The sequence below is a fragment of the Periophthalmus magnuspinnatus genome, chromosome 5, assembly GCF_009829125.3.
Source record: "Periophthalmus magnuspinnatus isolate fPerMag1 chromosome 5, fPerMag1.2.pri, whole genome shotgun sequence".
Classification (NCBI taxonomy): domain Eukaryota; kingdom Metazoa; phylum Chordata; class Actinopteri; order Gobiiformes; family Gobiidae; genus Periophthalmus; species Periophthalmus magnuspinnatus.
The window spans coordinates 4,264,930-4,288,514 of NC_047130.1; the positions used below are offsets into that span (position 1 = coordinate 4,264,930).

General features: G+C 38.6%; 1 protein-coding gene across 2 annotated transcripts in view; it reads left to right on the top strand.

Moving 5' to 3' along the window:
• Positions 1-23,585, top strand: part of cadpsa (Ca2+-dependent activator protein for secretion a) — an 85,060-nt gene that overhangs the window by 21,186 nt on the left and 40,289 nt on the right. For both annotated transcript variants that reach the window (XM_055221741.1, XM_055221742.1), the window contains exons 4-16: positions 1,718-1,798; positions 2,196-2,432; positions 4,759-4,880; positions 6,231-6,342; positions 6,427-6,566; positions 8,244-8,310; positions 12,716-12,824; positions 12,958-13,170; positions 16,357-16,493; positions 17,041-17,228; positions 22,329-22,430; positions 22,920-22,983; positions 23,119-23,242. In XM_055221741.1, the coding sequence (XP_055077716.1) occupies positions 1,718-1,798; positions 2,196-2,432; positions 4,759-4,880; positions 6,231-6,342; positions 6,427-6,566; positions 8,244-8,310; positions 12,716-12,824; positions 12,958-13,170; positions 16,357-16,493; positions 17,041-17,228; positions 22,329-22,430; positions 22,920-22,983; positions 23,119-23,242 (1,696 nt within the window). The remainder of the gene's footprint in view (positions 1-1,717; positions 1,799-2,195; positions 2,433-4,758; positions 4,881-6,230; positions 6,343-6,426; positions 6,567-8,243; positions 8,311-12,715; positions 12,825-12,957; positions 13,171-16,356; positions 16,494-17,040; positions 17,229-22,328; positions 22,431-22,919; positions 22,984-23,118; positions 23,243-23,585) is intronic.

Genomic DNA, 23,585 nt, shown 5'->3' on the forward strand with positions numbered 1-23,585 from the left:
TGATTCTTGCCATGCCAACTGTCTCTTATCTGGACCGAGGGAGGGGTGGGGGGATGGGGGGGGGGGGGGTGCTCCTGCAGTGTCCAGTTGAGATAGTGTCTGAGCTACGGGAATAGACAGGACAGCAGACTGGTGCCTCCTACTGCTGGACACTGGAGCACTAACAAATCAACCATAATTTACTTAAAGAAAATATCTTAATGATAATAATGTTTATTTATTTATTTGTATTATTGTTTTTGTTAATGAAACTGTATGTAGCCTGCTTTTAAAAAGGTACCATAATCACAACTGAACCTGAGTTGCCAGTGCCTTAACCTGAACATAGAGGATGCATAGACGTTTTTCTCATTCTGACAGACCTTTCCTCATGTAAAAGCTCAAACCCTGCATTTGCACTCATTATTAAGTCACTGCAGTTGCTGAGGTTTAGGTAGTAAGGATTCAGATCAGAGAGTTCTTTAGGTTTTAACCAGCTGGATTTCATCATTGAAACTGGCAAGGAAGGCAAGTTTATTTGTATAGCACAATTCGTACACAAAGTAATTCAAAGTGCTTTACAGAATAAGAAGGACGTTAAAATCACCCAAGCGAGACTCATATGAGGCTCACCCTGCTTTCTGATCGGATAATCATAGTCACCAAAATATAATATAAATAAACGGGATATAATTGTATGCCCAATGTTTTTGTAATTAAGAATAAGTCAGAATTAGAATTGATGTTTACCTCATATCTAGGGACACAAGTTGGTCAAGTTTATGAAATTTAAAATAAAAATCTTACATTTATTTTAAGGTTAGTTTATTGTAATTGTAATTGTCTTGCAAGGAAAACATGTTCTGTTCCACATTTGTAGTCTAGGCCTATACTTTCCATAATTCCTAAACTAACATATAGCTCACATTAACATTAGCCAATACAATTATTAGAGAGATTATTCTTTTGTCTACAATATCCCACATGTCATTTAACTTTAATCTATTTTATCTTCTATTTATTAAATTACATATTTTTTATTAGGAAACGTGTATTCTGATATGAGCAGGTTTGCCTCTCCACGGCTCTGACCTGTAACTTGGCATGATGGCATATAGTGACAGAAACCTAGTGGCTCCTAGTGGAAACCACAGAATCACTTCCTGGAAAGTGGAAAGTGAAAGTGGAAGGCACAAAAATGAAATTCAAACATATCAAATCAAAAATAACTCTTATGTTTAATATGTTGTTTTTAATCTACCAGGGAATTTCTAGGTTATGTGAGGTCAGGAGCCTGGTGCCATGTTAGAGAGCGGTTATGGATTTGTGACTGTTTGATGTCTCCGCGCCAACTGCCCACTCTGCCCACACTTTCACTCCCCCTGCCAGGGCCCGAGCCCCCTGCAACGCTGCGCTCACAGCTTACATAAAGAGCATGCCGGCCCCCCACATCCTCAATGTATGCTGCTGCGCGCCACTCTGGCATCATATAGAACATTATATAGTTATTGTGCACAATATTATATAACTGAAATTCATGGACCTACTGTATCAGTTCAGTTTTTTCTCAAAGGTTGAATGCATCCATTTTTCCAAGTTTGTAGAGCCTTTAATATTTTATCTATGACTAAGGAAGGATATCTTAAAATGTTTAAAAAGCTAGTGCTGCATTATTTATATGGGGAGAGTGGGATTTCATATCTGACAGTAAATTACTGTGTTGTTTTTTTCCCCCCAGCTGGACAACCCAGATGAACAGGCAGCTCAGATCAGGAGGGAGCTGGATGGACGATTGCAAATGGCAGATCAGATTACACGGGTAAATGTCACACACAGGCGCTCACTGTCTGTATCAGTGTTCGTTTCATCAACTAGAATATTTTCGTCATAGTTTTTGTCAATACAATAATATTTTTATGTATATTTATATTTTTTATAAATATATTTTGCTGTAATAAAAGCTACGTAAAAGGTAATCATACTCATTTTTTGGTTAACTACCATGAGTTTAGACTAGATCTAAAGTTCTGAAAATTTTTTACTGTAAAGAATTTTACCTTGGTATTTTATTGTATATATTGAGTAGATAAAACTATAAACTATAATTAAATAAAAATGTATTTTTGTTTTTTTTCTTATATGTAATAAAAAAAAAAAAAACAACAGTGCTGTTTATGGCAATACATTAGAGTTACATCTTTCTGTCCCTGTGTTAGCATGGTGGTAGGTTCCCCAGGTTCTGCTCCAGGGAGATGGAGGCCATGTTCATTGAGGAGTTGCGGTCTTCTGTGAATCTTCTCATGGCCAACCTGGAGAGCATGCCTGTGTCCAAGGGAGGGGACTTCAAACTGCAGAAGCTCAAGAGGGGGCACAACGCCTCCATAATGGACATGGGCCAGGAGGACGAGAACACACTGTCCAAGTCTGATGTGGTGCTGTCCTTCACATTAGAGGTTTGCACTCAAATCTTGTTCTGAATAAACTTCTGAACTTGGATCTCAATGAAGCAAAGAATGTTGGTGGTAGTGAAGAGCACAAGAGTTAGAGGTGGACGTGGCTTATGGTTCTGCTGCTGTGGAGGCAGTGATGTGGAGGGACAAGTTACTGAAACACATAGTGAAGGAAACCTGCACAGATGTGAACAATCAGAAGAAATCTGATTACTCACATCAGATGTAACTGTGTACATGGCATTTCAATCTGGTAACTCCACAAATCAGAGAATGATCAGATTCACGCTGTGCACATAAACATAGTTACATTTCCACATGCAACTACATTTTTGTGAAGTTGTTCATGAGTTCAGTCACAGTCTGTATCCTAAGTACATACAATTATTTTCACACTGCTTATGGGAGCACCAGGCTAATACTGTGTTTTCCTGGCAGTTAAAAGGATTATAAAAAAATACATACAACTATTATAGGGTTAATGTAGGTCATTGGCTTGTGCGGTTGCCTCTTATCAAAGAAGTCGTGAGATCAATCCCCTGAGTCACATATACTGTTAGTTAGTTAGTTAGTTACTTTATTGTCCCCGAGGGGAAATTTGTCTTCACAGTCAAAAACACAGAGAAAAACGCCATACATACATACAATGCCACACAAACACATCACATATATTGGACAAACACAAAGGCAGGTAATTGACATTGTAAAAGTGCATAATGATAATTAGAGTTCCGTAGTCTATAAATTGTTCAAGTTAATAATGGCTGTGGGTATGAGACTATTTTTGAAGCGTGCTTTGTTACATCTGAGAGTCCTGTATCGTCGTCCTGAAGGCAGTAGAGTAAAGTACCGGTACTGTGTGGGTGGGGACTGCTCATAGACTGTACTATGTATGTCTGCTGATAGTCTTCTTGCTAAATAGATTCTCTAGCTAGTTCTACATTGTTATATAGCAATTTATATAACAAAATACATGCTAGGTGAATGGGTGAATAGAATTCCTAGTGAGTGATTGTGAGGGTGAATATGTTTGACCACTAGAAGTCAACTCGAACTATAGATAGTAGGATCCTGTCATCTGAAAATAAGAAGATTAAAAACTTCATGTTGTTTCCACAGTGTAATAACAAAACAGCAGCCTATAGATGTATATTGATTTAACTGGAAAAAAAAGATTTGCTTAATACAGGTCTATTACTATTACTACTATACTATTGCTATTTAGCCTTTCAATATGTGCATTTGTCTATATTATTCTATGTGATGAGCTTGTCTAAGGCTGGCTTGGCACAGACAAAAGGGTAAAGATGGAAGAAAAACAACGGTGTGCATAAAAACCATCAGAGGTTAATTTACAAAAATAGCCAAGCGCAAGACTGAATCTAATAAAACATGTGAGAATAGATTGTAATCTAACAAAGGACAGCCACAGACAGAATTCAAAAAGCAGGATTATATTGGGAGTTTGTCTTTTTTTCTATAATGAGTCATAAATGCGATTCATTCAACCCTCTGCAACTCAAATCTTACCGTAGTACAGAAAAATAACAAAAAGGTCCTCACTAGTACAAAGAGAAATAAATACTGATCCCCCAAAAAAGTGACTGTTCCATCTATTATTTATTGAAAGATCTGATGATTTAGTAATTATTGTGAAAGCTCTACATGAGAACAGTAGTGTGCAATGTAGAGTGGAGATATTAAAAGGGACACTGCAGTTGTGCAGAATGTCTAAAAAACTTATCTTATATTAAGCTAACGTGACATGAGTATTGTGTAAGGATTGGTGTTAATATTGGGGAAGCTGAATTGTTGCAAGTATTACAATCCTTACCATTCCAGCAGGCAACTTGCTCTTGGCTCGTGCACCATTTTTTCCATCTGTCTGAGTATAGATAATACAATGTGGGTGAGGTGTAGAAATAATTTGTACTGTCAACATGTTCTTTATGCCAGCACCTGCCTCTCTGACAACGTGGGCAGTGGGCACTGCTCAAAATAATTCCTAGTATAGGCCTGGATTGTTATACTGGATAACTCACTAAGTCATGCAATGCTAAAACTCACCTGAAGGCGGCACAACTGACACCTTATCTATGTTTACTAGTGGAATATCTGTGGTTCAGAAGGGAACGCAAGGCAAGTTTATTTGTATAGCACAATTCGCACACAAAGTAATTCAAAGTGCTTTACAGAATAAGAAAGACATTAAAATTGCACAAATCAAAACATAAATAATCACAAATAATCATCATAAAATTAACATTAAAAAGAAGTTGACTTACTTTTTTCTTTGATGAATTTGTTTGTGTGTTCTACATCTCTGCAGGTTGTTATTATGGAAGTCTTGGGGCTGAAGTCCTTGGCTCCAAATCGGATAGTTTACTGCACGATGGAGGTGGAAGGGGGACACAAGCTGCAAACAGACCAGGCCGAGGCGTCCAAGCCCATGTGCGTACTGTTGTATTAAAGGAAACATGAAGTAGCTAATAAGCAACCAACCATGTGTACATCACGGAAGTATAAAGTAGACCTACATTTAGGGTGCGAAGCCTCTTAGAAAAAACTTAAATAAAACAATCTTGATATTGATACTTTGCAGAGACATCACACTGGAAGTGTTCTACATGTATCTCTATGGTGGAAGGTTCACCTCTTACCATGGTGGCACAATGCACACAAATACTGCCAAAATGGTAAATGGTAAATGGTCACATTTTTCTATAGCGCTTTTCCACCTTCAAGGCACTCAAAATGCTTTACAACAAGGAACCACTCACCCATTTACACACACATTCATACACCAGTGTACGCAGACACTGAGGGCGAGGTGGGTTAAGTGTCTTGCCCAAGGACACAACGACAGCATTCATCTGTGTGAGCTAGAATCACACCGCCAACCTATGGATCAGTGGATCTGACCTCTCAACCAATGATGTTTATGTCAAGAGCGGGAAAGTATTAAGATAGTCTGAAAAGCCAAGAAAAAATACAATATAGATTTAAACAACACATTTTTGGTCTGTGATCAACAGAAGTGCAAAGTATCAGTTGGATCAGGATTGTGCGTGGCAGGTTTTATCTCTTATATATCTTGCCATATACTGCCCTCTGCTGGAAGGAGATGTAGCATACAAGGGAATTTCAAGTGTGATTATCCCTTCGCCATTAATTATTGAGTCCAGTTATGTTAGATGTGCTGAGAAAATGTATATGGCCGGATAGAGTACACAACTATTGATAACTGTACCTCATAACAAAGCAGTTATAAGGGAAAGGTTTCTAAATGTCATCTTACCCGTACATCAGAAAATGACATCAGTATACATTTAAAAAAAAATAGTAGTCACTTACAGTACATTTCTGGAGATGACACGTCACCTGCATGATTCCATGGGAGTAGAAAGTTAAAACCACACTTTCTCCGTGTAGAGATAAGTTTTTTGCCTTATTGAGGAGCATTACAGCCAAAGGAAACAAGCAGGAGGAGGCCCTCCTCTAGGCCAAATAGAGTCAAGTTTGTGGAGATGCAAGACTGCTTAAAGTAAGATGTTTTTCAGTGCAATAAACAACCAAAATGGGAAAAAAGAAGAAAAAAACCCACATGTTTTTATTTTTCTCTATTTTATGGGTAAAAAGTTACATACTATATCAAATAATCATATATTATGTAAAATGTATGGATTGCTTTTGATATTGTGTAGCTTGTCACCCTACATTTGTTTCTGTTGTAAGTAATATATTAATATTACCAGGTCTAAGGCTCCTAAAGTTTTTTATATATTTTTGGTATGTTTTTAGGTGGGGCACTCAAGGGGACTTCACCACCACACAGCCTTTACCAGCTGTCAAAGTAAAGTTATTCACAGAGAGCACCGGAGTCTTGGCCCTGGAGGACAAGGAGCTGGGAAGGGTACGGGCTGCACTATGTAGTACAGTGTGATTCTGTCCATAATAACAGTCAGTGCATTAAAATGGCCACATGTTTGTTTCCCAGGTGGTGCTGCACCCCACTCCTAACAGCCCCAAACAGTCAGAGCTCCATAAGATGACTGTGTCCAAAGGCTGTCCGGACAGTGACCTGCGGATCAGACTGGCTGTGCGCATGGACAAGCCTCAGAACATGAAGCACTGTGGGTAAGTGTCTGGCCACTGCACAGTCTGGTATTCTTATATTATATATTTAGCTAGTCATATCATTGTCCTAAGCAATGGTTCATGTAATGCAGGGCTCTGCAATTAATCTAATTTTACTCAGGATCAAGATTTAGTCATCTTTGTATGTATTTTTTTAATGGAGAGATCCAAGATTAATCCTCTGTGAGTAAAAAACATGTGGTTTGGAGCTCCATACCCAGTCCCATACACACATCTGTGTGTGCCTGTATAAATGCATAGCAGTATTTACGATTAATTTGCACATTGCACTTTAGCTCAATATTTTGACCTGAATGAATGTGGCCAAAATAGGCTCCCTATTACCACACTGTCTATCTCTACAGGCTGGTGTCACCATTTGTGCACAAAACAACAATGGTGGCATGGCAGCACTGCCAGATGCTGTCTTTAATGTTTCCTTGTTTCTGAATGCTCATTCCACTAGTGTCAAGCCTCGCAGCAGAATGTGATCGACAGAGTCTGATTTGGTGCCTGTGAAAAGTAGTGTGACCCAGGGCTGTTGTTTTATGTAGGACAACAAACAGGCAGACAGCTGAGAGAGGCCCCCAAAGGTGTACTCACAGCACCGGGGGCCCCTCAGAACTAGGCTCTTGCCGTACAACATTTTTTAGCACACAGACATTGCCTTGTCCTCCTACTGCTGCTCATATGAGGCCGTCTCAAACGATGTGTTCAAGGGCAGTTTCTGTTTTCGTGTTGAAAAACAATTTAGAATTAAATTCTGTATGATGTGTGGCTTTTTATTCAATATTTCGCAGAAAAAAAGAAAATTGCAAGTAAATTTAAATTGAATTACCTACTCTTACTGCACAGTGAGATATTTAGATAAATAATTAGCTTTATTTATGTGCAGGTTTGTGGTGTGGTTTATTTGATCTGATTTTTTACGTGATCTATAATTACAACTGATTATCAGTGCTTATACTCGACCTTTACAAAGTGCACTGACACAACTAAGTCAGAACAAAAGCTCCATATCCATAAGATTCAGTATACAAAATTCCCATGCAAGGACAGGTATTAATTGTGTTAAATTTCATCTTGGGAAAGCCACATATTCCACCAGCAGAGGTCAGTGTTTGCACATACACTCCACAAGCTAACCCTGAAGACATTTACCATTTATACCTTTTATAATGAAGAAAATCATCCCTTCCCAGTTACTGTAAAAGTGCTATAATTTAGTAATTTAAATAATTACAATGTATTTTATTAATAATGCTGTTGCACATTTTTCATGCCCTCTCTTTTTTATTATACAGAATTTAATTGTATTTATTATTTAGATATTTTTTACTGAACACATATATTCATGTAATCTAAATCATGTTTCCTAATTTATTTTATTCTATGATTAAGTAAAAAAAAAAAAAAAAGATCTGAATATCAGTAAAAAAAAAAAAAAAAGTTATGACATATTGAAAAATAATTGAATTAGAGTCTCACAGAATATCTTCCCCCAGATATATCCCAACGTGAGATGTTAGATTACATATTTATTTATTTATTTAATTATTTTTCATTGAAATCGTTCACATTTTAAAATTTCACTGAATTTGTAATTTGTATTTAATTTATTTAATACAATTGAAATACATTTATACTTTATAACTGTGCTTGTCTTTTTATTCACAGATACTTGTGGGCCATTGGTAAAAATGTATGGAAGAGATGGAAGAGACGCTTCTTTGTGCTGGTTCAGGTGGGTCTTGTAAATCTCTGCTATGAACTAAAAAGTATCTAAAAAACAGCCAGTACATCTGTGTGAAGACATGCTGTTGTAGAAATACACATTGATCATTTCAGTAATTCTTTTATTTTTGCACCAGTTTCTGTGTGAAATTAATTATAACAATATTAACATTTGATGCACAAACACATACATAAAAAATAATATACTGTTTTTAAGTATACACATTATATTACACACAATCACTTGCCTAGATAATAGTGCCTCTTTGAACGCTCTAGTAAAGAGAATCTTCGCTGGAGAGTTGCTCTTTACTTCGCCTTTAGGCCTAACCATTTGCTGCACAAATAGGTGAACTAAGAGTCGGAGAACCCATCTTTGCCGCTGGTGTGTCCCTCAGTGTTATATAGTGCAGTGATTTATATGTATGTATGTGTGTGGGGAGGCGGTTGCTGTCAATGGGATGATGGAGCAAGCACGCAGGCTTTTGTCAGGAGCTCTGATGTCAATGCTTGTGTGTCTGCGGTAGAAGGTGGGCGACTGGTGCGTGAGGGAGGGGCTGGGTTGAGTTGATGGGAGGAGGTGGTGGGGGGCTGTCCCTGCTGTGTTGGGGAAGGATATGTCTCAGAGCTACAAGTTGACAGGGGATTGACAAAGTGGAGTGAACACTAGCTTGGCCTAACACTTGCAGCTAGAAAAGCCGGAGCGCCGCCAACTTGAAGCCTCTTCCTGGCTCGCAGCTCAATATATAGCAAGTGACAAACACCGGTCCAGAGCATGTGTGTGGCTGTATTCAGAGTGTGTGTGTGTGTGTGTGTGTGTGTGTGTGTGTGGTAGGCATGTACTTTTTGATGCCATCTTGGTGGAACTGCACTTTGGGCTCATCTTTATTGTGGTTTGCTGTTTGCATTTTCTGTTTGTGTAAGGAAAAGTAGTAGGGCTGCATGAACTTGGGGGTAAATAAATCTTTTTGTGATTTTCCTGAAAAGTATCGTGATCATGATAAGATTTGCAATTTGTGTTTAGAAGGTAGCAACTCCAGGAGCATTACCATCAGAAAGAAGACAGAAATATGAACTGATAATACAACAATCAGAACATGTTTGTAGAGGTCTAAACTACAGGCACAACAACATTTTCTATAAAAACACAGGGTATATTTTGTTCTTTCCAGAGGACATTTTTTTATCTAAATAACTGCAGCCTTTGCGATTTGATAAATGTTCCAACTCAAATCGTGATTTTGAGTTGATTGCGATATACAGCTCTACAAAGTATGGCACTGGTCATTAGGCCTGACAATTGACAATCATCATAAATTATATCAATGACAGAATTATATTATTTGCCCTACAGCTGCAAGATAAATCATGACCAGTTTAATATTACAATACAAACGGTTATACTATTAGCAAATCAAAAATAATCCAGTTCCAAGGAGTTCTGTATATGTAAAACCTGATAACTGTTTTTGATTATATAACCTAAGCTATACAAAATACATAAAGATGGCATTTATAATATTTGTATTGACTTGTTTGAAGTTATTAACGCTATAGTTATAAGTTCTGCCCACATTCCACTCCTCACCTCCTTTCTCTGTCATTGTTGTGCAGAACCTCCACAGTCAGTGTTTAAGCTGCTCTGTAGTGTTTGCGGTAGCAATTAGCTGCAATCTGTCTGCCTCCCGTCGCACTGAGGAAATTGGTTGCACTGCACGAGCAATTGTATCTCCATCTATTCATCATATACCAAATTTCATATTGTTCCCAAAGCAAACAATAATATATCATGGGTAATATTATATTGCATAGCACTAATCTGCACATTAATCTGAGCATATATTGCACATTTAATCGCAGTACATTTTAGAAGAAACATCATAAATTGTATATTTTTTCCCCAAATTGTTCAACCCTAATTTGACTGGCATAATCTTAAATGCTCAAAAAAAGTATTTACTGTATTTAAGTGCTTGAATTTAGGCATAGCTTTCTATTTAGATGATTATTCCATTTTGTGCTGCAAGGATCACATGACTCCATATTCAGATCAGAATAGGTCTTATTTTGTCAAGTGCTTGCCAATCATTCAGTCACGCTTGAACTGAACCCCAGGAGTTGTCAGTGTTACACATCGAGACTGCTCCTACATGTTGATTAATGTTTTTTATTAAATATGATCAAATCCTGCTATTCTTGAGCCAGGTTTCGATGTCTGTGATCTGAAAGTGCAAATGAAACACCTACACTCTCAGATCAAAACAAACTCTTTAAAAGTCAAGTAGAAGACAAAAGTCAAATTTGCCATGGATGGCGAAAGATGAAGACTGTACATATATTATCTTTGGCTGTGGTCACATGATCAGATTTTTCACTAAAATGAGACATAAACAGCTCAATATTCTGATTTCTTTCTGATCATCTCTGCATCTCATTTAAGTAATCTTTAAGGTGCAGAAATTAGATAATAATCTTATTTTTGTGCATGTAACAGCAGCCAATGTTTACATAAGAAAATGCCACAGAAGGTGTGATTTGTTGAAATTTAAGTCCTTAATACATTTGTAAGTAATTCAATACTTTCTTGCATTTTTCACCTCACAAAGTAACGCAACTCTTCTTGAAAATAACAAAAACAAAAAGCTATTGAAATATAGTATTTGTTGGCACTTTATAAACCATTTATGATCAAAGCTGAGCACAGATTGCGCTCTAATTCCCCTAATTGTTGATGGTAGACCTTGTATCTTATTTGATATGGGTAACATTTTTTTTAATAACTACACTTTCATTAGCCTTAACGCATACACTTAGACTTATTTCATGAAGAACAAAGAGTTTAGTAAGAATGATTCAGGTAATTGTTTAATTGATACCATAACCCCTTTATTAAGTAGTTTCTAAGCCTGAGTCATTCTTAATAAACTATTTGGTCATTATAATTACGTATTTTATTAAGGCTAATTAAGCTGTAATTATTATGAAGTGTGTCCTATTTAAAATACATTAGAATAATTTGTGAAGCTCCAGTCACTCTGCACACAACTTTATGTCGAGTTTGGCTCCTAAAGTTTGGGGAGACACATGCCACATCAGCTCCATCACATGCAGTGTTTGTGTGCATGTGTTTCCTGTAATGATGTGGGCAGGCGACTGGGGCCTTCCTCCTCTGTGCGGGGTGACTGACAGCTCCTATCCCCAGAACAGCAGCATGTTTTGGGCTGGCGAAGGGCGGGCTTTTCTAGACTCACCATGCACAATGTTGTCCTGGAGGGAGTCGCTCTGGTAGTAGTCCTCCATGCTTCATTTAGCCCTAGGTCTCATCAGAGCGGTAGTAAGGAACGTCGTTTGGCACACACATACACACACTCGCACACACACGTAACTGCAGCTGGACTGAGAGCTGCCACTCGCCGAGGCAGAGGTGACGACAGTGCTGCATTGGCCAGGGCTGGTGATTGGGGAAGACAGGCTGAAATGACTGGCAGCTACACAAGCCACAAGCCCCAGAGTGCCACTATGCTCATAATAAACATGGGAGCCACTATGCACCCATGCAGTATATCAATGTTTTTTGCAATCACTGGCCACAAAAAGCGAATTCAATCTAACATAAAGCCAAACTGAAAATGGTTTAACCTTTATTTAATTACATATTATTGGTGTGACTGTAGAATTCTGAGTAGATATGGAAACAATGAGGTTCTCTTTTGGAGTAAATACTGATTAACACCATCGGAGATATAATACTCCTTACAATGGAAGCATAGCCTGACTTGACTTGAATGGAAAATATCTTGATGGTTCCTTGTCCTGTTTAATTTAATTTATTTTACAACAGCGATAAGAGAAATGTGTAAAATGTCCAAGATGGTAGATTGATGCCAGATTGTTTGAGACCTGTAGAGGAATAGTTGTGATTGGTAAACACTTAAAATAGCAGAGAAAGACTAAAGAGCAGATTTATGAATATTTTGATGGAGTGAAAAGGGAATGATTTTTTTAGAAAAGAGAATACAGAGATTGTGAGAGCAAAGATTCTTCTCTGTGATTTGTTTCTTTTAGATGGTATTTCCATTTTGTGCTGCAGTGTTCACATGACTCCGTATTTAGATTAGAATAGGTCTTCCCTGTGATTTGTTGTAGTTACTCCTGCAAAAAGAAGAGCTGAAAGTGAAAGTGAAGTAATGTCTGTGTGCTATGTTTACATGCACAACAAAATCTGATAATTATTTGATTACTGGAGTCACCAGATTAATATCAGATTAAAGGAATACTTGCATTTTGTTTTATTTAAGTAATATAATGTTTACATGGGTTGTTGGTTATTCATTATTTTAAAATCCCAAATCTTCACTTAAATGCGCACACACACGGACACTACTACACAGGTTTTTGTTTTTTTTATGTTGCAGGTGAGCCAGTACACTTTTGCCATGTGTAGCTATAGAGAAAAGAAGGCGGAACCTGTCGAGTTACTCCAACTGGACGGCTACACAGTGGACTATACTGACCCACAACCAGGTAAAGAGAACAGGAATGAAAATGCAGTTATAGATATTGTTCTACATGAATGAATGCACAGTATATCGAAGATGATATTTGTACACTGGGAGTTGAAGTAGGCTACATCATTTCTGCTATTGTTTTTATGTAGGTCTGGATGGAGGCCGAACCTTCTTCAATGCTGTAAAAGAGGGTGAAACTGTGATCTTTGCCAGTGATGACGAACAGGACCGGATCCTATGGGTGCAGGCCATGTACCGGGCAACGGGCCAGTCACACAAACCAATCCCTCCCACCCAAGTCCAGAAACTCAACTCAAAGGGGGGCACCGCTCCGCAAATGGATGCGCCAATATCTCAATTCTGTAAATTGTCTTTTATATTTTATATATCACTTTCACTGTTTTGTTCTATTTGTCATTTTTTATATGTAAGTTAAGTTTGCAGGCCATAAGCACCATAAGAAAGGGAAGGTCTCGTGTTGTTGTTGATGTGACTAGCATCATAAAAGCCCGTTACAGGTACTGGAGAAAAGGTTTACAATTCACAAAAGTGCAATAAAATGCTGCCGCTGCTGAGACTTCACTTCCTTCATGAAAGTGCTGTTTGTTGTGCTGGACTTGGTGGTTATTGACTTGAGCTGGCTGTGTCAGCTCAGACTTCCACCTTGCAGTGTAAAGTAAATATGTCAACATCTAGGTCAGGGCCTGCCACACAGTGCACAGCTTTCTACCTCCAGTCCTGGATTTCTATTCTCTGAAAGGTGCCAAAAACCCTTTTCTTCCACCACATCTGGCAATTGGTCTTTTTCAGATGACAGAAGTATGAAACACCCCCTTACTAGCTTCTATTCAATGTGATTAATAGATAACTGACAGAGGTTGATTTATTTCTAATTGTCAATTATTAGCTTTTTAATGGAGAGGATCACGACCATTGCACTCAGCATCACTAAAAGCATGTGCCTTGGGGCAGAGTTCAGATTTTGAAGGAAGAAATTTGACTATTTTCTTGTTAATTGGCGCTCATTAAAAGGCTGTATTGTTTATTTGTTTTAATACAACAAAACATAATCACATTAAAATTGTGATAGAGTAGATCAGTATGAGAGATTTTTTGTCATATTAACCAAATAAGCTTGTGCTAAATTTTCCCACATTTAGTTTTTTTTTTTTTGTCATCACACTTGAACCAGGTAATACTTCATTTGATCGCTGAAGACCAGATATCATGAGAGAACAAAACATGCTTACTTTTTGTTTTAGTTATGTCAAAATCTGATCTCAATCCAGTGCTCATTTCTAAACCGGACTCTACACGTCATGACGGTTATGCTCACAGTGTCCTTAGGCCTGCTCCTGCTCATATCTTGCTCTGCTCTGTGCTTGGCCTCTGCTTGTACAACACTGCTTTGTTATGTGTCTGTGGCTTTGCTGTGTGTCTTTACGCCTCTCTGTTTGTCCCTTCTTCTGTCGACTGTCTCTCAACTTTGCTTTCTCTTAGCCAGAACGGATGGTAAGTGCTCATATTCTGCCGCTACACTTTAATACCTCTTCTTGTACATGTTTGTTTTTCCTCGTCTTTATATCACTTTGGCCCTAATTGTTTTACACTTTCTTAATAAGAGGGATGTTTCAGTTACAACATGAGATTAAGAGTGCACACAACAGATGGCCTGCTCTGAACATGTCAGTGTCAGCGCACATCTATGCTCTTAGTTACTCAAAGTGGCAGTTAGCTGTGAAGGGTGTAAGGAGTGTATCGAACAGTGGTGAAAATGATCCAAATGAAACCAAAAGTATTATATCAAATTCAAAAAATTGATTCAAACGTCTGTCAGAGCACCTACCATGCATCTGTGTAAGTGAATTTGTCAGGGGAGCTGTTTTTGACACAACCCCTGGAGCCCCACTGAGACTCAGCAGCTGGTAATTACCAAGTTAAGAGTGCCAGGACATGAATAATACAGTGTGGATGCAGCACAATTAAAGCAGACACCAATCAGTCACTGTTACCAAATAACTACTTGCTAGTTCACACCTGGATCAGTGCAATGAATATGATCATCATTTCCCCCCCTTGTCCACACCCCACACACTACAACTTTAGGCAAAATCAACGCTGTCACAACAAAGAGAAACAAAGCACTCTATGGAGCTGCTCACTTCCTACAACAAGAACATTGAAATAAAAGTCAACAAGACAAGAAACTATATGGGAACTTTTCCTGTGCGGCCTCTGCAGCGTTGTGTGAGGATGTGAGCTTTCACATGAAAAAACTTGTATGTTCCGTCTACATGCAGGTTAAGGCACTGGCTACCCACATTCAGTTGTGATTGCTGTACCTTTTTTAAAACTTTAAAAGTACAGACTACATACGACAGTTCCTTTAAAGAACATTATTTGAATAAGGCCTAGAGACAACTTGTAAATTCAGTTTAAAATACGTATGATTTTCTGGGATTTAAATAAACTATATAAAATTATATGGATTAAGAAAAAACTATGTCCTTAACTATGAGGGCAGGATTGCTTAGGCCAAATCTATACATTTTCTGACAAATAACATAAGCATTCAAAAAATAATATTCTGAAATATGCATGTACTATTTAAACACCAGATCAACTTTATTAATAGTTGCCTTGTCTTGTTCCTTGGGCCACTATAGTTTGACACTTGCTGTGATGTACTGTGGTGGTCAGTTGGGGTTGAGATGGAGGCCTCCCCACAGCCCAGCGGTCTGCCTCTGCTGGATCTATAAATGAATGGTGGGCATCAATCATGTTTGGGCAGTACCTCGTATACCAGACACGGGACACGGGAGTGGGTGTCACTGCGAGTTACTGTCCAACTCGCGCCTCTGCTCACTCACGTCAAGCCGACCTGACAGGCCACCAGCCACTGACCAAAGGGGCACGGCAATGTCACCTTTTTAGATTTTGTAGAGGGGAGGGTGGGCGGGACTTGTTTAGGGGACACAAGCAGCTCGCAGCAGCGTTCCTGTTCTTTGTTTGCTTCATTGATTGACAGCTGGGGTTTCTGACCGCGGCAGTCAAGAGGACACTGGCTGACAATGTTCTGTACAATGATGTGGGCTCTGTGTCACTTCTCTCTCCAGATCACAAACACTGGGCCTCACCTGTACACATGTAGTACTAGGCTGTCATTTTCAGTGTGTCAAATGATCTTCAGCTTGTAGTTTTACCCTAATAACTTTCACAGGGCTGCAATGTGCAATTTATAATCTCTCTATATAAGTTTGTTGGCATTTATTTCATTGTTGTTGTGATTTAAAAACTCAGAACGGCAATGACATTTGGAACTAGAACTTGCTTTGTACAGGTCTAGACATTTGGATAGCTTCTGGACAAGTTGTACCCCTGTCCCACCCCTGTGCCCTTGTGTTGAGCCCTGCTGAATGTATCCACAACCTGCCATGTTTAAATGTTTGTTCAGCTGAATTGGAAGCTATTTTGCATACATGCATATCGACACAAGAATAAAAAATATTTGGGGTGGATAATCACTGTTGTGTGTCTGGTTGGGGCAGATGCTGACCGGGCGCAGAAACATGGCATGGATGAGTTCATTTCTGCCAATCCCTGTAACTTCGACCACGCCTCGCTGTTCGAGTTGGTGCAGCGTCTCACTCTGGACCATAGACTCAATGACTCCTACTCATGTTTGGTGAGAACTATAAAAACCTTGATACAAACCTTGAAAACCATGTTTTAGCACATACTACAGATAAGTTGATATATGGATTAGTCAATGTATTGGGCCAATTTTTGCTTTCTCCCATGGCACAGGCCCATATTTTGTTTTGGCCGACCTGCTTTATCGGCATCTTCCATGAATTAACTGCTATCGACTGATCTTCAGCGCATACTGTTTATAGTTAAATTGCTGGTGATGGCATTAATAAAATAAATACAGTATCACAATTTCTTTCAATTCATCAGAGGGTGCTAAATCGTGTGTTGGTCGAGGTTTAGGTGTACTAGTGTGCACAAAATTACTACAGGTAGTTTGTAAAAAACTGAAATGCAGAAATATCACTTTATACCTTTATTTAGAAGTGCACATCCCAACTTCTTAATTAACTAAACTAAAAAAAATACTTACATTTAACTTATATATTGTCTGTGTAGGTAATTTTGCCATCTGCACTTAAAACAATCCCTCCTCCAGTTGTTGTATGTATTTGACATGCATACTGCGTTTGTATTTGCAGGGCTGGTTCAGTCCTGGGCAGGTGTTTGTTCTCGATGAGTACTGTGCACGGTATGGCGTGCGAGGCTGCCATCGTCACCTGTGTTACCTGAGTGACCTGTTGGAGCGAGCCGAGAACGGAGCCATGATCGACCCCACCCTGCTCCACTACAGCTATGCCTTCTGTGCCTCCCATGTCCACGGAAACAGGTACACCGTCATCTTCTGTGGTCTCACTGGTCCAACTCCCCAGACAGGAAATACCTATTTAGGAGGCAAATCATTTAACATTTAGAATGATCATTTCACTAAAACATAGTTAACATTATTGTATTTAAGATTTTATTAAAGATCTTGCCATGTTTTTCTAGTTTTTTGTTTTTTTTATTTTGGTGAAGATTATAATTTTACTTTCTGGTTGGATACAGGCAGCAGATGACATATGTGAGGTAATTCCATAACTTTTACCCAGCAAACATAAAGTTTACAGGGCCCAAAATGCATCTAAATTAGACAATAGTTATGATTATACTAATATAAATACGTCAGCGTCTTTATTTTTTTAAATGAAGGTTTAAACTATCAAAATATTTGCTCTTTGCATATTAACTGCATTTTGGATGGAATAGTTAGTAATAGCATAGAGCGAGGTATTTCCCTCTTAGAACTCACTGGTATCCCCAGTATTTTTCTGCTTTTCTTTTAAACTTTTTTCCACTGTCACTTGCAGGATAAATACTATACTATCCCACCAAACCAAGTAAAAGTTAGAAAAAACATAGAAGACATTTGAAACCTTTTTATTGCTATTTTTCACAAGCATGTATTATTTTAAATCTGATTTTTATTTTGCTTACCTCTTTCTTTTTGTTCTTTTTAATTTACCTCTGTAACTCCTCTTTCCTGGTTGATAAACCCGCTTTCCCCTTCTTACCTCTGCATGATCCCATAGTCAGCGGCTGCCTGAGCTGTTAAACTGGCCTGTATCCGAGGCCGAGCTCAGACAAGCCCTCTACCCCTCTGCCCCCCTGAGTCCTCCCCCTAGTGGTAAGAGAGAGCTCAGAATCATTGAGTTCATGAAGAGAAAGGACTTCAGGGCTCAAATGTGGGCTGGAGCCAAAAGGTAAGATTGGCTCAAATTCACTGGGCTGTATCAAAAGCTCTTTCAGTTTAATTCACTCAATACCATCATATTCATAAACAGTAATGATGATACATATACAGTAATATCTTAGATGTTTATGGTTACAATTATTGTTAGAAATAAAATTACAATTTCCTAATACAGGCCTATTCTGCATATGACCTGGAGGACAAATCAGGCTCTTTCGATCCACAGCCTTTCATCCCCTTATAAAAAAAAAAGAAAGATTTTCTCTTGTTTACTGGTTTAGCCCTGGTTTTAGACTGGGTTAGTTCTGGTTTAGTCATGGTTTAGTAGTTTAATTCTTGTTGTGTACTGGTTTAGTAATTTGGCAGTGCAATCTTGGTAAAATCTTTTGTATTAAATTGTGTTAAATGTGGTGGCCGGTCATGCACTTATCTTGCCCAGAGTCCATAGCCTTCCAGAAAATCTGAAGAAAATGAAGTTGAATAGCCCTGCTCTAATATGTAACTACCGGTAACTTTCAGAATGATGAAGTGAAGTTAATATGACATAAGAAGCCAGAAGCTTTTGAAATATATATTGAATTTAAATTACTTATTTATGCTTCTAAAGTTCTCCTCATTGAATTTTCCTTAATACTTTTCATTACATTGGGACCTGTATAATCACGATTATCGATGAACTGAATAATCTTTCTATTCATGTGGCCAGTCAGTCAATAAATGTGTAATGTGCAAATGTTAGAACTGGGCTTCACATGCATGACTCTATGTGAGTGAAGCAGAGGGGACTGCCCTTGCATATGCAATCAGCTTTAATCCCAAAGTGTCTTATAGCGACATATATGAGAGTTGATGAATGTTTTGGTGCTTTTATGTTAGTCTTGACAGGGGGGAAAACAAAATGTTTCTATTTATTAGAAACTAATTTGTGTAATGCAGCTTTAAGACAGGTATTAGTTATGCATTGTCTAACCACATGCATTGTGCTGCACCTGTGCACAGCGAGTGAAAGCAACAAATATCAAGAAAATAAATAAATTGCATCAAAGAAGAGTTCAGAGTTCCTCCTGTGTTTTCCTCACTCCTCTGTGGGCTGGCTTGTGCAGCTCTTGAGCAGTTGGGTACAGTCTTTTGTGCAGGGCTCAGTACAGCACCATTGCTGTCATTTCTCCCTCTTTGGTGACATTTGTGTTGGCTTTGTGACACGGCTCATCGGCCCCAGTTAAATGTTTACATCCAGTCTAATCTGCAGTGATGTGTCCGCACGTCACATGTGTCAAGCTCACAGGCAGGCAGCCATCTGTGGGCGTGGAGGAGCTAACATAGAGCACAGTGGGCCACTGGAGTGCAGAGGTCAGAGGTCAGACCCCTCAGTCCACATCATTCTATCCATCTCTGCATCAGTCCATCACTCCTGACAAACAGGCATTGGGGCCTTTTCTGATCAGGATGGACACATGGACAGGCCTCGCTCCAAGAGTCAGACCAAAAGAGACACTTCATCTGGGCAACAGACAGAGTTCCACAAAAGCTCAACTTAATCAAGTGCAAGTTGACTAACTAAAAGTTCTAGGTTTATAGCTAGAACAGTGTGGACTTTACACTATTAACAAAATTATTCCATAAAGCAAGAGTAGGACTGGGAATATTTTATTATTTGGCTTGTTGTATTCACTTGGATTGCTCAAGCCTGTAAGTGACAAGTAATGTCAATATGATTATGATTATTTTAAGTCAGATTTGAGACAGAATCAACTCACTGGGTAATTTTCCCCAAGTGTAAGACTAACTCATCATATAGGTTTCATTGTTGACTTGGTGTTTCCTTTAGTTTTTTTTTTAATTCATTGAACTTTATTATAGCATATAACGTATTGTGCCAATACACACTTTTCTGTCCATTCAGTACGACATGTTACTCGCTCAGACCTGGGCACTCCAGACCAGCTGTCACGCCTGGAGGTCAAGGCCTGACAGGTTGACACGTTGTTATGAGTGACGGCTGGATGTCTCTGTTGTAAATACTCCTTGTCCACACCCCGCCCCCACCCAAGACATGAATAGCCTGCTGGCTTGGAGCTGCTACAAGTTAGACTGTGGCCCAGTCGGGGGCTAACGTGTCAGGCTTTGACTGCTGTCCAGAGCACTGTCATCTTGGTATATCTTGGCATTTGAAAATCAAATGTCATCTTACGTTATTAGTGATAATAAGTGTAATGTGATAAGGCTATTGAGCAGTTTATTTTCATCTTATTTTTGTCAGTTGTATTTTATTTTTGCATTACCCAAATGCAATCAGTTAACAGTGAAAATACGCAAATGGAAAAATGTCCCACAGGGCTTGCCTTGTCCTTAAACCTTCTTTCTTTGCAAGGCGAATAGCCATATTGCAGAATTTGTACAGATGTCTGCAGACCTGATAACTATCCATTTGTAGATTGACTTAATGACTGTTAAGATATGGTCCAGTTAGTGTTGGAGCATCTGGACAGCAGGGGAGAAATGCAAAGGAATCATCCAGTCATTGAAATATGTGTTATATACTTATGATTATATGTACAAAACCTTTCACTGTAAATACAAATGTTGCAATGTCTGTTTATTTTCCCATAGTGTTCTTGTGTTTAATGTGCCTGCAACTACAACAGTCTGAACAGATTTGTTTAATTGTGTTGCTGTAGATAACGCCCTGTCAGACTTGTGAAAGAGTATGTACTGAATCTGAAGGTAATGTCCCGGCATGTGTGGGTCCGATGGCTCATTTGTTGACTATAGTCAGTGGAGTTGTAAGGTCATTAGGTCAAACATCAAACATGAGGAAGCCGCCATGAACATGCACGTGGAGAGGCGCCCTGCAGCCTTTAATTAGTGTGACATTTTCCCCTGTGTGTTTTGTCACCATGGGAAAGGTGAGGCCAGTGCTTCTGTGCACTTGTGTAGTGCGGCTCTGCCATCACATCCGGGTCTGATCTGCTAACCTTTTCAAGTGTAAATAAATGCTCCCTTAACTTCATATCTTTGCATTTATTATACATATCGAGTGATTAAAGGAATATTATAGATGATAAAAATGTTGTATTTAGCAAAAAAAAAAAATGTTGTATTTAGTTCAAATGCTCATTAAGGTGGACAACTTATCAGGTACACTTTATCTTGAGCATTCTATACACTCATTGTGCCCAACTTAGGAAACTTCCAAAGATATACTACATACAAGTGTCCACTAATATCTGCTTGAATCTGCATTACTACAAAATATGTTCTGATATTTAGTGTCAGCCATTATATTCTATTTTAAACATGCAAATTATGGGGCCATTTGTGATTCATTTTGTTTATTCATGTTATAATAGTAGTAACTGTAATGGAAATGTTTGGAAATGTTTGGAAAAAAAAAAAAAAAAAAAAAAAAACAACCGGCAAAATCTTTCAAATGAAGCATATGATTGGACAATGCATTCAACAATAGATTATCTCATGGAATAAAGAACAGTAAATGGCAAGGGGGGCTATGGGGGATTTTGGGTCTTCCTTTCCCAGCAGGGCTCATGGTGCGACTACCACACCAACACACACACACACACACACACACGTATACATTCTCTCACACACTGCAGCTCTGTGCCCACTGAAATGACATGTACAAGGGGGCGTCAGGGGGGCGTCAGGGGGGTGTCATGTCTCCGGCCTCTAATCATGCTGTCATGGCCACCAGTCCAGCGCCTCCTCTGTCACATGCACTCTGCTCACACTCCATCCAGACCCCACCTTGTCACAAAGCATCACCGCAGCCCGCGCCACCCAAGACTGGCATTATAGCTGCCATACCATAGGCACCCAAATCCTTAAAGATTCGTAATGTTTTAAAAATGTGAAAAACAGAACTAATTCATTTTAAATGGTTTGCAGAGGTCCAAAGTCATTTCTGACGTATCTTATGCATTCTTATTCACTGGAGTGAGGTTATAAACACTTTCCACAGAGACCAAAGGGAATTATGCCCTGATGGTAAAGCTAACAACAACTAGCATGCATATGTGCACTTCATGATTATGGGACTATACTTTCTAATTAGATACAGACAGTGTGTAGCAGACTTATTCTGACCCCAAGAGACAAACAATAATAAAACATTAAAAAAACAAGTGTAAAACATTTGACAGAGCTGGTGGCTAACTGTTTTCTCCTGGTAATTTTCAGGCCTGACGGGATTGGGACCGTAACAGTGGAGGAGAGGGACCGCTTTGAGGAGATTAAAGAGAGGCTCCGAGTCCTGCTGGAGAACCAGATCACACACTTCAGGTGCAGTATCTGTGCAGTATCTGTGGAATAATCTCTCTCCTTAACTAAAAGATGACTGAAGAGTTGAAGACATTTTGCCTCATTCTCTAGTTCTATCTGATAGAGGGTGAATCCTCTTCAGTCCTTCAAACTTAGTTCAGTTGACTAATTTGAGACCTTATTTTCTTGGGTTAACTGCTCATGCTCATTCATGTATGTCTCCGTCTTTTGGAAACCCACCTCTGTCTGTAGAATACCACTACAGTACTGAAAATAGTATTGATATTGATATTAATACAGTGCCACTATAAATGAACAATAACAATTATTGTGTTCTTCAAATGAAATTTTATTCCATTTATGAACATTGCTCTATATTTTGTCAGTTAAGATAATGATTCATTAATATAGAAATAGGCACCAAAAAAAGTAGTGTTCAGTGAAAACTAGGTACATTTGAAAAGTATCAAATCCTTTGCGTACATAATTTGTAATACTCATTGGTTGCAGATATTGCTTTCCTTTTGGACGGCCGGAGGGAGCATTGAAGGCCACTCTGTCCCTGCTTGAACGGGTAAGTCACTCACACTCACAATACATGTGTTACTTTACAGTAACTGTCATATCTTGAGTTGCAAATAAATTACATATTTATATAACTGCATTTATAGTATCTCTGATAAAACCATTAGCTTGTTTGTCTTTGAAGGTATTAATGAAGGATATAGTGACACCAGTTCCTCAGGAGGAGGTGAAGGCCGTCATCAGGAGGTGTCTGGAACAGGCTGCTCTGGTCAACTACCAGCGGCTGTCAGAGTACGCCAAACTGGAAGGTATGCTACTCTCTCTGTAATCGTATAATACTGGATCAAATTTCCATAGTATGTACTTTCTGAAGGTGCAACTACGGCAAGTGTGCTCTGTGATTTTGACAGTACATAAAAACATACACTAGAAACATTTTTACTGTGGTAATCTGTTACTTCATGGCAAAAAAAAGTTTAAGATTCAGAAATGAATTAGTTTCTATTTTTACAATAAAAAATGAATTAGAAAGTACATATTATTAATACTTTTAATTTACATTTTTAAAGTTATTATTATTTAAGATGATCTGAAAAATCAAAATGATTTGAAAACTGGCCACAAAAAATGAAGGCCCATAGATAAACTATA